Raw genomic sequence first — 14,765 nt, forward strand, 5'->3', positions numbered from 1 at the left:
CCAGGGGCCATCAGGAGGTCCACCAGCAGGGCTAGAACTCCAAGAAGCCCTCCCACTGTGGTCCCCAAGCACCAAAAAGACAGAGCATCACTGCCCCAGACACAATGTTCCATCTTTAACATTGGCTTCTCTTATGTTCTTATATGGAGCAGAGGTCCATCAGTGGCTATGAGCCACAAGGTATAGAGAGGAACTCTCAGCCTGGGGGGGGGGCAACAGTGGGAGGTCTTCTAGTGTCCTGGCCCCACTGGTGGACCTCCTGATGGCACCTGGTATGTTTGGCCAGTGTGTGACACAGAGTGTTGGACTGGATGGGCCACTGGCCTGATCCGACATTGGCTTCTCTTAGGTTCTTATGTCTGGGGCAACTGATGCTCCGTCTTCTTGGTGCTGGGGTGTGTGTGTGCAACAGTGGGAGGGCTTCTACTCTCCTGGCCCCACAGGTGGACCTCCTGATGGCACCTGGTATTTTTGGCCACTGTGTGACAGAGTGTTGCACTAGATGGGCCTTTGGCCTGATCCAACATTGGCGTCTCTTATGTTCTTAACATGTGTGGAATGCCTAGCTTTTCATCACTGGGTGATTACTAGGGTTGCCAGGTGAGGCCAGCAAGCCGTCGGGGGAATAACCAGGAGGCTCCGAGAGAGGGGAGGGAAGAAGCGTGATTGAGCTCCAAAGCCAGTTCCGGGTGAGCTGGCCACCACATTTAAAGGGGCAGCGTTCCTTTTAAATGCCTTCCCTCTATGAGCCTCTATGAGCCTTATTTTGGGGCTCATAGAATCGGACCTCTTGGTCCAGTCTTTTTGAAACCTGGGGAGGGGTTGAGGAGAGGCACCAGCACCTATGCTGAAAATCTGGCACTTCTGCCTCAAAAAACATCCCATCCAGAGCCCCAGATACCCACGGACCAGTTCTCCGTTATACCCTATGGGGACTGGTCTCCATAGGATATAATGGAGTGCCCAGCGGCCATTCCCTCCTTCTGATTGCCCTGAAGCAGTGGAGGGGCTCCAGACCAGGAGATTCCTCCACCCTCAACTGGGGATTGGCAACCCTACCCCCCGCTCGTTAAGCATGAGGTTCAGAAAAAGAGGGTTTCTGAGAAACTGCCTTTCTAAACCACACCTCTTATTCGTTCAGCTCTTTAGGTATGAAATAACATTTCTTTAGAGAACTTGCACGCTACCTTACTGTTAAACAAACAGGGCCCGAGGCCGCTAAGACGGAAGAGAGATCAGCAACAGAACAATGCGACATGAGACAGATACGAAATCCACTCCACGTAGATTTACTTTGCAGGGTTTTTAATCTTCCTCCCACTGCAATTGCCACAGTGAATGTCACGCCCGTTTCTGTCAAGAGCTCTCTCACCCCCACCTACCTCACAGGCAGTGTTCCCTCTAAGCTGAGTTAGTGTGAGCTAGCTCACAGATGTTTGTCTTAGCTCAGGAGGGATGACTGCAGAGCAAACTAATTTATGCAGTAGCCAAATCACTCACTCACAACTTTAATGCCAGAAGCTCACAAGGTAGAATTTTTGCTCACAAGACTTCACAGCTTAGAGGGAGCATTGCTCACAGGGTGTCTGTTGTGGGGAGGGGAAGGGAAAGGAGTTTGTAAGCCGCTCTGAGACTCCGTTGGGTAGTGAAGGGCAGGGTATACATCCAATCTCTTCTTCTTTTTCTTCTAAATTTAAGTAATGCAATTAATATCTCAATTTCTATGTACCAAAAATGCACCAGTCTTTTAGAAGAAGAAGAGAAGAGATTGGATTTATAGCCTGGCCTTCACTACCCAAAGGGGTCTCAGAGTGGCTTACAAACTCCTTTCCCTTCCCCTCCCCACAACAGACACGCCCTGTGAGGTTGGTGGGGCTGAGAGAGCTCTGACAGAAACGGCTCTTTTTCAAGAACAGCTCTTGTCAGAACTACGGCTTGGCCAAGGTCATCCAGCCAGGTGCAAGTGGAGGAGTGGGGAATCAAACCCGGTTCTCCCAGATTAGAGTTCGCACACTTAACCACTACACCAAACTGGCTCTCTGATTCAGTCACATCCATTCATTCAACAGGTGAGCTACATGTATTCCAACCATCAAGCGTCCTTGCTGTGATTTGACCTTGTTGAAAGCTGGAAGCAAGGGAGGTTGTCAGCCGACTTATCTTTCCGTTCTGTGCTCCCCCAAGGCTCACAGACACGACTACAGCGGGCCAGCTGTAATGCCTGTTTCATCTAGCATCTTTGTGGGAAATCGTGCTAATAATGAAACATTTGAGAGCCAAAAAACATTGGTTTGGTACACAGAAACTGAGATAATAATTACAATAATTTAGTTGTTTATATGAACTGAAAATTTCATCATTCTTCATGGTGTGTCTACTTAGTTTGACCACCTAGTGGTTGGCAACTGTAGCCAGAATGTCTCATGGGAAGAGGGAGGGACTTCTACTGCATGATTTACGGGCCTCCCATCTGAGCCAGCTCTGAAGCTGTCATGTCAGAGCTCCTTGTATCTTACAAGAGGTGCTGATTCCTCCAAAGGGCTCTCCGCCTCGAGACATCTGGCCCTCCTACTGTGAGTGGCCAACTACGGTGGTTGCTAAACTGCTAGGGCTGCCAAGTGGGGGCGGGGGGCGGGTGAACCCCCGCTTCGGAGGCCGGATTCCCGCCGCTGTGGAATCGGTCCCCGGGGGGAACTCCGCCCCCCAAAATGCAGCGTGGCTGCGTCACCAGAGGTGACGCAACCACATCAATCACGTTGGGGGCGTGGCCCCGATCGTCGGAGGGAAAACTCTATGGTTTTGCCTCCGACGATCGGGGCCATGCCTTCAACGTGATCGATGTCACACGTCACTTCCGGTGACGTGCTGGCGGCGCGCGCACGCACATCAACGGACAGCTCCCGGAGTCCAGCGTGGCTCCCCCGCCGGTAAGAAAAATTGACTTGGCAACCCTATAAACTGCCCTGAATGCCACGGCCTCATCTGAGAAGCAGTGATTTCTCCTGGGGGGCAACTGGAGTTTTCCAGAACAGCCAAGGAGCTATGATTGATACCAGAAGAGGAAGAAGAGAGAAGAGATTGGATTTATACCCCGCCCTTCACTACCCTAGCAGTTTGAAAGCAAGAAATTGCAAGTAGATAAATAGGTACCACTTCAGTGGGAAGGTAACAGCGTTCCATGCGCCTTGGTGTTTAGTCATGCTGGCCACATGACTACGGAAATGTCTTCGGACAGCACTGGCTCTTCGGCTTGGAAACGGAGATGAACACCGCAACCCTAGAGTCGGATTCGACTGGCTTTCGAGCAAGGGAACCTTTACCTTTTACCTTCACTACCCAAAGGAGTCTCAGAGCGGCTTACAAACTCCTTTCCGTTCCCCTCCCCACCACAGACACCCTGTGAGGTAGGTGGGGCTGAGAGAGCTCAGAGAGAAACTGCTCTTTTTCAAGGACAGCTCTGGAAGAACTATGGCTTGCCCAAGGTCATCCAGCAGGTGCAAGTGGAGGAGGAGTGGGGAATCAGACCCGGTTCTCCCCGATTAGAGTCCGTGCACTTCACCACTGCACCAAACTGGCTACCAGGGAGACAGATGATCTGTTTGTTTATTTTTACAAAATATCTACCCCACCTTTCTGTCCTCATAGAGGCCACCGAATAAAACGTACATAATAAAACCAGATTTTAGAGCCATTAAAACCAACTGCCTTGGAACAGATCATTAAAACCAGAGCTAAAATAAGTACATAGACATTAAAACAACCATTAAAAACATTGGGTGGGAAAGAAGGATCATGGAGGGAAAAGCCAAAAAAAATAAAGCCAAAGTCCTGGAGGAAGATGGTGACAAAAGGGGACAGATGGGTCTCCCAAGGGAGAGAGTTTCGGAGTTTTGGTGCCATCACCAAGAAGGCCCTCTCCTGGTCACCACCTGCTTAGCCTCAGAAGCCAGCGGCACCCAAAGCAGGGCCTCCAAAGATGACCTGAGTATTTGGGGAAGTTCATAAGGGAGTAGGTAGTCCTTCAGGTGTGTTGGGCCCATATACTGGTACAAAAGGGCATCCCCTTTGGGGCTGCAGGCACCCCATGGATAGTGTGTTGAGCAACTCTGTACTAGTGCAATTTAATTTTTTCCTTGTGTGTGCAAATGTAGATCTCTCAGGTATCCATCATCATCATCATCATCATCATCATCATCATCATCATCATCATCATCATCATCATCATCATCATCATATCTATCTATCATATGTCTGCCTATTTATCATATACCTAATGTCTGTCTGTCTAGCTATCATTCATCTATCACATATCTAATGTGTCTGTCTACCCACCTACCTATCTGCCTACCTGCCTGTCTATTTTTCATCTGTCTAATGTCTATCATATATCACCTATTTATCTGTTTATCTATCAATCATCTAATGTCTGTCTGTCTCTCTGTCTCTGTCTCTCTCTCTCTCTCTCTCTCTCTCTCTCTCTCTCTCTCTCTCTCTCTCTCTCTCTCTCTCTCTCTCTCTCTCTCTCTCTCTCTCTCTCTCTCTCTCTCTCTCTCTCTCTCTCTCTCTCTCTCTCTCTCTCTCTCTCTCTCTCTCTCTATCTATCTATCTAATGTCTGTCTGTCTAGCTAGCATTCATATATCATCTATCTAACGTCTGTCTACCTACCTACCTGTCTGCCTATTTTTCATCTGTATAATGTCTGTCTATCATATATCATCTTTTAATCTATCGTCTAATGTCTGTCAGTCTTCTCTCTCTGCCTATATGACTGTCTGTCTGTCTACCTACCTACCTATCATGTTTGCCTATCTATTTATCTATCATCTAATGTCTGTCTGTCTGTCTCTATCCATCTATCCATCTATCCATCTATCCATCTCTATCTATCTATCTATCTAATGTCTGCCTCTCTATTTATCATCTATCTAATGTCTGTCTGTCTAGCTAGCATTCATATATCATCTAACGTCTGTCTACCTACCTACCTACCTGCCTATTTTTCATCTGTATAATGTCTTTCAATCTATCATATATCATCTTTCAATCTATCGTCTAATGTCTGTCAGTCTTCTCTCTCTGCCTATATGTCTGTCTGTCTACCTACCTACCTACCATGTCTGCCTATCTATTTATCTATCATCTAATGTCTGTCTGTCTGTCTGTCTGTCTCTATCCATCTATCTAGCCATCTATCCATCTATCTATCCATCTATCATCTATCCATCCATCCATCCATCCATCCATCCATCCATCCATCCATCTATCCATCTTTCTATTTATCATCTAATGTCTGTTTGTCTGTCATCTCTCTCTCTCTCTCTCTCCCCTCCCCCCCTCTGGTATATAAACCGCTATATTTTCCCAGTATGCTTATATTTCATAAAGTGGGTCACAAGGTTCTTAATAAAGGATATGGACTTTATTATTGGGGCTGGCAAACTTGTCAAGATTTATTACTTTCCTGTGTTACTACTTCTAATCTGTCTCTCGAAGCCTCAATTTCACTGTAAGAAACTGCTAGGGCTCTCAGGTGTGCTTGGGGCGGGCTGGGACATCAATCAGAGATCTGTGTAAAAAACAAAAACCAACCCTCATCCTAATTTTGTTGCTTCCATTTTGTGATTTGCCACTTCTGCCTGATCTTAACAAGTTCTAAAACATTATCCCATAGGGATATTTCCTTTCATGTAGCTGGGATATCGACTTTTGAAAACACAAATACATGTTACAGTCTGTAGGCTTCCCATATGATCTGGTCTGAAATCTCTCTCTGTCATTTTAATAGCCTTAATACCCAGATAGTTTATGGAAGTTTCACTTAATTGCCGGATTTCAGTACATGAGCCAAAAAGAAGAAGTGAACATTCCAAGCCACAAAGAGGCCATCGATATTTCCCCGCAGTTTGACAGCATACCATGAATAAGAATGATTTACAGGAAAAAAACAATCTCATTGAAGACCCCGATATACAAATTTACCACTTCAGGCACCCTGAGAGAAAGATTCTATAGCCCACTCTTTCTCTAATTTACCAAGAAAGCACATGAAAAGAAACATAATTGCTGCACAAAGCGCTGTCAGCTCAAGCCTGTTAAGAAAAGCACATGTCTTTTCTTTAACGTTCTCTAAATCGTTTCCATCCGATATCTCGTTCTGTGGGTTGCCAGAATACAGCGAGCGTCCATTCAAAGTATCTAACGACATCGTATCTTTGTCTGCATCCAGATCTCCTATCTGATTTCTAAAATCTTTAGCAACTTTCATGGCCTGGAACAAGACATCTCTAAGAGAACCCTATGAGCTAAGGAATGGGTTTGAGGATGCACCCATGAACGGGTTAGAACGGATAAGAGGAAGTACTTCTTCACCCAAAGAGTTATTCACACTTGGAATTCACTGCCACAGGAAGTGGTGGCGGCTACAAGCATGGACGGCTTCAAGAGGGGATTAGATAAGAATATGGAGCAGAGGTCCATCAGTGGCTATTAGCCACAAGGTATAGATAGGGGCTCTGGGGCGAGTGATGCTCTGTCTTCTTGGTGCTTGGGGGGGGGTCAACAGTGGGAGGGCTTTTATAGTGTCCTGGCCCCACTGCTGGACCTCCTGATGGCACCTAGTATTTCTGGCCACTGTGTGACACAGAATGTTGGACTGGATGGGCCTTTGGCCTGATCCAACATTGGCCTCTCTTATGTTCTTATGTTCTTATGCACCAAGCTATCTTTATACGGAATTAGACCATCGATCCATCAAGGTCAGTACTGTCTACTCAGAGTCAGTGGCTCTCCGCTATGTCAGGAGGAGGTCTTTCACATCGCCTCTTAACCGATTCTTTTAACCGGAGGTGCCGGGGATTGAACCTGGAACCTTTTGCCTGCCAAGCAGAGACTCTACCACTGAGCCATTGCCCCTCCCATAGACCATTCAGGGTGGTGGAATAACGTTAAGGAGTTTTGTGAAGCATTCCTCACACTTTAGAAAAAAGAATACGTTAAATCGGTATACAGAGGACACTTGATGGTGTGTAAATGGTAACATGTCTGTTTCGACTACTTGTACCGAAGTCGAAATTTCGTTCAACAAAGGTATTATCAAAATGCGTCGGGAACACCAGTCCTTTGCCCCAGTCTTTTTCAATGGGCTCAGCTCAGCATCCCTTTCCGCCAAGGGCCTTTTGGGATCAGAGTCTGAGCGAGAAATCCAACACCACAATGCACCGCACAAGTGTGGGCGGGGAAAGAATTGCATTACATTGCCGAGAACAGCGTGAAGGAACGACAGGCGCTTTAGGAAGCTGCAGAAGCTGGGCTGGCTCTGTAATGAGGTAAGGTGAGGCGGTGGCCTTGGGCACTAGGCTTTAGGGGTAATGGAGATTGCCTATGCCTCCACCCAGGGTCATTTCCTGCAGGAGCGCACAGGAGCGGAGCTCCGGCAGTAAAGAGCCCAGGGGACGGGCACATGCAACAAGCCCCTCCCCCTGCTCGCAGCAGCCCTTAGTCAGCAAGAAGCAGCCAGGTAAGTTGCAGAGCCCCTCTTCGGCCCCCCGGTCCAAAACAGTCCAGTGGCACATTTAAGACCAAGTTTTATTCAGGTACAAGCTCTCCCTCCTCTGTGAGGACATCGCCCCCCCAATAGCTAGCAATCCAAAACAGTCCAGCGGAGCCTGAGCAGTAGATGTTGCCTTCTGATACACTTCCGGTGATGTCAGGGGGTGTGGCATATGCAAATGAGTTACGCTAATGAGTTATGCTAATGAGCTCCTGGATCTCTTTTTCTATGAGATGACCCCTGCCTCCACCCCCACCCCGGCCTTGCTGAAATCCTGGGCCTGCCTCTTACCCAGCTCTCATGCTGGAGCGGTGGATGTGCCCTCGCTCCTCATTCTCTTGGAGAAACTGTGTCACTCTGCAGAGACTCAGCAGGGTTTCCCATGAGATGCTCTACAGCAGGAGTCCCCAACGTGCTACGGTGCCCTCTGACACCTTTTCTGGCACCCGCCAAGTGTTTTTGGGAAGTGGGCGGGGCCAGGTAGGGCTCTTGTCAAGGAAGGTTTCTGATTGGCCATTGGAGATTTGATTGGCTGTGCAGATTTTTTTTTTAGGCGTTGCTTCGGCAGTGGCTGACATCACAGCACAAGGATTTGCCCTGTGTCACTGACATTCAGCCGTGGCAGCCGTTTTGTGGCTGGCTCCGCCTCCTGCAGCAGCCATTTTGGTGGCGGCCATTTTGTTGTTGCGCCCACCGTGCCGTGTCAGAATTCCAAATGTGCCGGCAGGCTCAAAAGGGCTGGGGGCCCCTGCCCTATTGGGAGTGTGAGGCTTTGAAGACACCAACCCGGAACAGAAAAAGGGACCCAAAGTCTGACGAACGATTGGATGAACCCACCTGTATTTGCTGAATAGCTGTCTCCCTTTCCTCTGTGTATTTTCAGTGTCACGTTTACGTGATCCAAAATCTGGGAGTTGCGCACGGCGTAGCAGGTAAATACGGAGTGGTTCCTCTGCTCTGTTGCGTTCACCTCCAGGGAACTCTTCACGGAGAACGTCCCGTCCGTTTCCTGGGTCAGGGGCTCAGGTGTTCCCAGATCCGTCTCACTGCCGTTCTCCCGCCACACCAGGCTTGTGTCGTTGGGATAAAAACCTTTCGCGCTGCAGGCGATCATCACCAACTGGTTCACGATGACGTTGACTGGGTGGCTGGGTTCCATCGACATCTTGGGGGCGACTGAAGGGAACCAGATAAAACCAGCATCAAGACAATGACATTTCTGTTTGGGCAGACCTCACAGGATTGTTGTGGAGATAACATTTAGGAGGGTAGGACCATGGATGCTATCCAGACCTCCGTGGAGGAAGATGGGGATAAAAATTCGGTTCGATGTTTTATTCTCTCTCCCCCACCTTTCCCAGTGTATTTTTAAACTCTACCTCTTCTCCCCCTGCACTTGGGCATCCTCTGTGTAAGTGGCTCTGTCTCCTGCAGCAGCCATTTTGTGGCTGGCTCCTCCCCCCGGAGCAGCCATTTTGTGGCTGGCTCCTCCTCCCGGAGCAGCCAATTTGTGGTTGGCTCCTCCTCCTGCAGCAGCCATTTTGTGCCTGGCTCCTCCTCCCGCAGCAGCCATTTTGTGCCTGGCTCCTCCTCCCGCAGCAGCCATTTTGTGCCTGGCTCCTCCTCCCGCAGCAGCCATTTTGTGCCTGGCTCCTCCTCCCGCAGCAGCCATTTTGTGCCTGGCTCCTCCTCCCGCAGCAGCCATTTTGTGCCTGGCTCCTCCTCCCGCAGCAGCCATTTTGTGCCTGGCTCCTCCTCCCGCAGCAGCCATTTTGTTGTTGGGCCCACTACCCTGTGTCAGAATGCTATAGGTGCCCACAGGCTCAGAGAGGTTGGGGAGCCCTGCTGTATGCCATTACACCCCACTGAGGCCCCTCCCCTCTACAAACCCCACCTTCCCCAGGCTCCACCCACAAACCTCCAGGAATTTCCCAACCTGGAGCTGGCAAATCTCTTCTCATGTGCTGTTTTTTTTTTTGTCCTGCATGTCATTTCTGAGCTCCAAATTTCCGAAATTCCTTACTGGACGTATCATTTCTACAGATTGCATGGATTGTTGTTGTGTAATCCACCTTGAGTCTCAGTGAGAGAGGTGGACTATAAACAACATAAATAAAATAAATAAGATAAGATGTCCCTCGAAGTTGGTCATCAGGGGACGATGGAGTGACCCCCTCCCATTACGGTTGCCAAGTCGTTTCTCAGCCGCAGCGGGGGACTCCCGGGCGGCGCCTGCCGCACGCACATCACCAGGAAGTGACGTTAGGATGCCGGGCACGCTGGGGGCGGGGCCACGACCATTAGAGGGAAAACCATAGAGTTTTCCCTCCAATGGTTATGGCCCTGCCCACAGCGTGCCCGGCGTCCTAACGTCACTTCCTGGTGACGCACACGTCTGGGTGGGGTTCCCCCCGAGGGGACTTGGCAAGCCTACCTCCCATGCTCTCTGGGATACACGACCTCGTCCGTTCTCTACAGCGATCACTTAAACAATCTGCAGGGCCTGCCGGTTCTCATACCTCGGAGGGCATCGCCAAGTTTGAAGCTCTGCCGCAGGGGGCCGGGCAAGGTGTTGTGCTGGATCTGGCAGGTGAGCTCCGACTTCACGTCCTTCTCTGTGAGGGACACCTCCACGGCGCTCACCACTCGGTAGGAGATGCTCTCTCTCGGGGGCAGAGTCGTGGTCCGGGAGGCGGGGATGGCCCTCCCCTCCTTAAGCCAGGTGACCGTGATGTCTCGGGGGAAGAATCCATCCGAGGTGCAGGTGAACGTCCCCGAGGCCCCCGCATCGACTCTGCTTGGAGGACCAACGATAGAGGGCTGGGATGGTGTGGCTGGAGGAGGAAAGGAACACATGAGTTCTCTGGGATCACAACCACATGGACATCGCAATGGAAGTCATCACGCAACCAGAACAAGGAACCAACAAGGGGATCGGCGTGGGTGGAAAGTGCCATCAGGTCACAGTGACTTCTCGCAACCCTGTCAGGTGTTCAAGGCAAGCCGGGGTCCGGCTTACCTGAAGGACCGCCTATTCCCGTATGTTCCCCCGAGAGCACTACGATCGGGGAGCCTCCATCTCCTGGAAGTTCCAGGTCCCCGAGAGGTTAAGTTTGCCCCTACTAGGACCAGGGCGTTTTCGGTGGCGGCTCCTACCTGGTGGAACGAGCTCCCAGAGGAGATCCGAGCCCTGCGGGACCTTGTGCAGTTTAAATGTTGCTTATTTTATTGCATTTTATCTATTCAGTTCGGCTCTGCCGCATGTTAGGCGCCCTGAGCCATTGGGAGGGCGGGATACAAATCGAAAAATAAATAAATAAATAAAAATAAAGAGTTGATCAGAGCTGGTTGGCCACTGCTTCCCTCTGCGTAGCAACCCTGGAGTTCCTCGGTGGTCCCCCATCCAAGTACTAAGCAGGGCTGATCCTGCTCGGCTTCAGAGGCATGATGAGGTCATGCCTCGGCCATCCAGGTCAGGGCAGACCAGGAGAGGTGGTTTGCCCTTGCCTGCCTCTGCGGCATGACTCTGGAGGTCTCCCATCCAAATACTGACCAGGGCCAACCCTGCATAGCTTCTGAGACCTGATGAGATTGGGCTAGCCTGGGCCATCCAGGGCAGGGCAGACAAACACCGGTGGCCTGCCACTGCCTTCCTCTGCAGCATGACCTTGGACTTCCTTGCCGGTGTCCCATCCAAGTATTAACCGGGGCCGACCCTGCTTAGCTTCTGAGACCTGATGAGATCGGGTTAGCCTGGGCCATCCAGTTTGGGGCAACGAGAAGATGCAAGAAGAAGATGCAAGAAGAAGAAGAAGATGCAAGAAGAAGAAGAAGAAGAAGATGCAAGAAGAAGAAGATGCAAGAAGAAGAAGATGCAAGAAGAAGAAGAAGATGATGATGAAGAAGATGAAGATGAAGATGAAGAAGGTGAAGAAGAAGAAGAAGAAGAAGAAGAAGAAGAAGAAGAAGAAGAAGAAGAGGAGGAGGAGATTGGATTTCTACCCCGCCCTTCACTACCCAGAGGTGTCTCAGAGCGGCTTACAAACTCCTTTCCCTTCCCCTCCCCACAACAGACACCCTGTGAGGTAAAAGAAGAAGAAGAAGAAGAGATTGGATTTATACCCCGCCCTTCACTACCCAAAGGCATCTCAGAGCGGCTGACAAACTCCTTTCCCTCCCCCTCCCCACAACAGACACCCTGTGAGGTGGGTGGGGTTGAGAGAGCTCTGACAGAAACTGCTCTTTCTCAAGGAGAGCTGTGCCAGAGCTTGTGACTGACCCAAGGTCACATCAGCAGGTGCAAGTGGAGGAGTGGGGAATCAAACCCGGTTCTCCCAGATTAGAGTCCGCGCACTTAACCACTACACCAAATTGCATTGCACTGTGATAATTGTGATTTCCTGATTTCAGACACAGCAAAGGGTAAGGTAGGCAGCAGACATTCTGTGGGCGTCACGCGGGTCCGTGGACCCCCCCCTTCGCTGTCACTGGAGCCAGAGCTTCAGAGAAGCTTGGCCATGCTGGTGGCACAGCCCAAAGGGCAGCCTCTGGCCCAGGCGATGTCCCCTCTCCCTCCCTGCGGCTGCCGGAGCCAGGACGGTGCAGATTGGGCCACTGGAGCACAGCCTCGCTGTCGGCCGTCTGGACGCCAACGGGCTCCTTTGCCGCTTTGTTCCCTGACTCTCCAGGTTTCCTGATGAGCGGGAGGTTGGCCCACAAGGGGGGGCCTGTTGGGTGTTGTCGGGGTGGCAAATGGTGACAGATGGGTTGTGGGGAACTCACTGGGCGCTGTGGGGCCACCTGGTGGTGCCGGGGGGGGGGGCTGCAGAAGGCCCACTGGTGGGACAGTGGGACAGACCCCCCCCCAATATAAAGAAAACTGTGAATGGCCTTCATGGGAGAATGGGACTGGGCATGACTGGAAAGCAAGAAAACAGGAGAACATGGAGGGGATGGGAGAGAGTAGAAGGGAAGAATGCGTCTCAGATAGAAATATAATCCCTCACAGGAGAATAATCCTTATTTGGCAACATCCACGGTCCCTCAAATGCTCGAGGAGGAAGAAGGAGTCACCCCCCCCACAGAGAGTTTCGACACCAAGGCCGGAATTAGTGCAGCGGGTGTGTGGGTAAGGTTCGGCCGATTTCCCTGCCCCAAAGCAAACGAATGCAGCGCAGAGCCCTTCTTTCTAGCAAGCGGCGAAACGGCCTTATCTCGACGTGACAACATGCAGAGATAAAAGGAGCCAGAACCTGGCGAAGCCATCGCATCCGTCAGCGGAGATTTGCTCAATGGAGTGGTCAAATACGGTCACAAACTGGTCAAGAAAAATTTAAAGCATTTAGCCTCATCGCAAAAACAAATGAGCTCAATCATTGTCGAAGCAGGGCTCTTTCTGTAGCAGGGATGTAGCCAATCCTCCAAGATAGGGTTGCCAAGTCTGCGTTGAAAAATACCTGGAGACTTTGGGGGTGGAGCCAGGAGAGGGCGGGGTTTGAGGAGGGGAGGGGCCTCAGCATAGTACAATGCCATAGAGTCCACCCTTCAAAGCAGCCATTTTCTCCAGGGGAGCTGATCTCTGTCGGCTGGGGATCAGTGGTAAAAGCGGGAGATCCCCAGGTCCCATCTGGAGACTGGCAACCCTACTCCAAGAGCTTACAGTAGCTCCTGTAAGAAGAGCTCTGTAAGCTCCTGGAGGATTGGCTACATTAGGGGTGCGTCACCTAATATGCAAAGGAGTCCCCGCTACAAAAAGAGCCCCGCACCGAACAATGAAACGAACTTTTCAACCAGTGGTAACGAATGACAGCTTTTAACAACTCGACGGGAGAATTCTCCGAGTGCGAGCGATTCACTACATCTTCGGCTTTTACCCTCAAATCCAGCCCCTCCTGAGGCTGGTATATTTATTAAAGAGGCAAAGTCTGGGCTTCCTTGCATAGCTTTGCATGGAACGTAGAATTTACCCCCAGAGTCCTGGGATGAACGGGGCGTACTTCCCTCCCTGGACGCGGTGATCGAGAAGCGATTTCCCACCCTGGGCTACTTTAGGCTGTAAGAAACACCATTTCTCAAGGAGTCACTGGCAAGGATTCCATTTTACTCACTGTCTCCTCCAATATGTTCCCAGAAGAATGCTGAGATCGGCTGGTAACAACGTGCTGGTGATCCCCGGCCCGAGGGAGGTCTGTCTGTCCTCGGCTAGGGCCGAGGCCTTCTCGGTCGTGGCCCCGACCTGGTTGAACTCTCTGCCCAATAACATCAGGGCCCTGTGGGGTCTGATGCAATTAGAGCTGCCAAGTCCCCCCAGGGGACGGAAATCCCCCCGCCCCAGAGGCCCGTTCCCTGACGCTGGGAATCGGGCCCCGGGGGGAACCCCGCCCCAGCATGCACGTCACAGGGAAGTGACGTTATGACGCCGGGCACGCTGGGGGCGGGGCCACGGCCATACAAGGGAGTCCCCCGCCGGCAAGGTAAGTGCCACTTGGCAACCCTAGATGCAATTCCGCAGGGCCCGTAAGGCAGAGATGTTCTGCCATGTTTTTAGTTGAGGGCAGCAACGGGAGGTGGAGACTGGCACTCTCTCTTTCTCCTCCATGGTCCCCCACGTGCCCTGCCGTGCCGTGAGGGACAACAGTGTGGTCGGCAAAGGAGGCTTACTATATTCTCATCTCGTATTGGTTTTAGTTCATTGTTTACTGTTGGCAACTTTCATTATATATTAATGTATTTTAAATGTTTCATAAGGTTGTAAATCGTCCAGAGCCTGCTTGCAGGGTGGGCGATTCATAAGTCCAATAAAATAAATAAATAAAGCTCGTCATGAAAACCGCAGTGTTCTGGGGTTTAGGAGACCTCTCCAGCACTCTTGGGGGTGTGTGTGGAGGCCAAAAGAAACATACCCATAATCAGGGGTCATTTTGTAGAAAAAGAGGTGCAGGAGCTCATTAGCATAACTTATTTGCATATGCCACACCCCCTGACATCACCGGAAATGTGTCAGAAGGCAACACCCACCACTCAGGCACCACTGGACTGTTCTGGATTGCTAGCTATTGGGGGGGGGGACGTGCAGATCTGTCCTCGCAGAGGAGGGAGAGCTTGTACCTGAATAAAACTTCGTCTTAAAGGTGCCACTGGACTGTTTTGGATTGCTAGCGGGGGGGGGGGCACAGATCTGCCCTCATACAGATCTGTGCAGAAAGGGAGAGACAG

At 50.8% G+C, this 14,765-nt stretch overlaps 1 protein-coding gene across 1 annotated transcript in view; it reads right to left on the reverse strand.

Annotated features, from left to right (window-relative positions):
* LOC107122887 (signal-regulatory protein gamma-like) overlaps nucleotides 1-14,765 on the reverse strand; it is a gene marked incomplete at its 5' end in the record, with an annotated part of 44,802 nt that overhangs the window by 26,172 nt on the left and 3,865 nt on the right. Inside the window, 2 exons of the mRNA XM_015426025.1 lie at nucleotides 8,388-8,726; nucleotides 10,070-10,384. Of these exons, the coding sequence (XP_015281511.1) occupies nucleotides 8,388-8,726; nucleotides 10,070-10,384 (654 nt within the window). The remainder of the gene's footprint in view (nucleotides 1-8,387; nucleotides 8,727-10,069; nucleotides 10,385-14,765) is intronic.

This window comes from Gekko japonicus, unplaced genomic scaffold (genome assembly GCF_001447785.1).
Source record: "Gekko japonicus isolate JY-2015 unplaced genomic scaffold, Gekko_japonicus_V1.1 scaffold5220, whole genome shotgun sequence".
NCBI classification, from domain to species: domain Eukaryota; kingdom Metazoa; phylum Chordata; class Lepidosauria; order Squamata; family Gekkonidae; genus Gekko; species Gekko japonicus.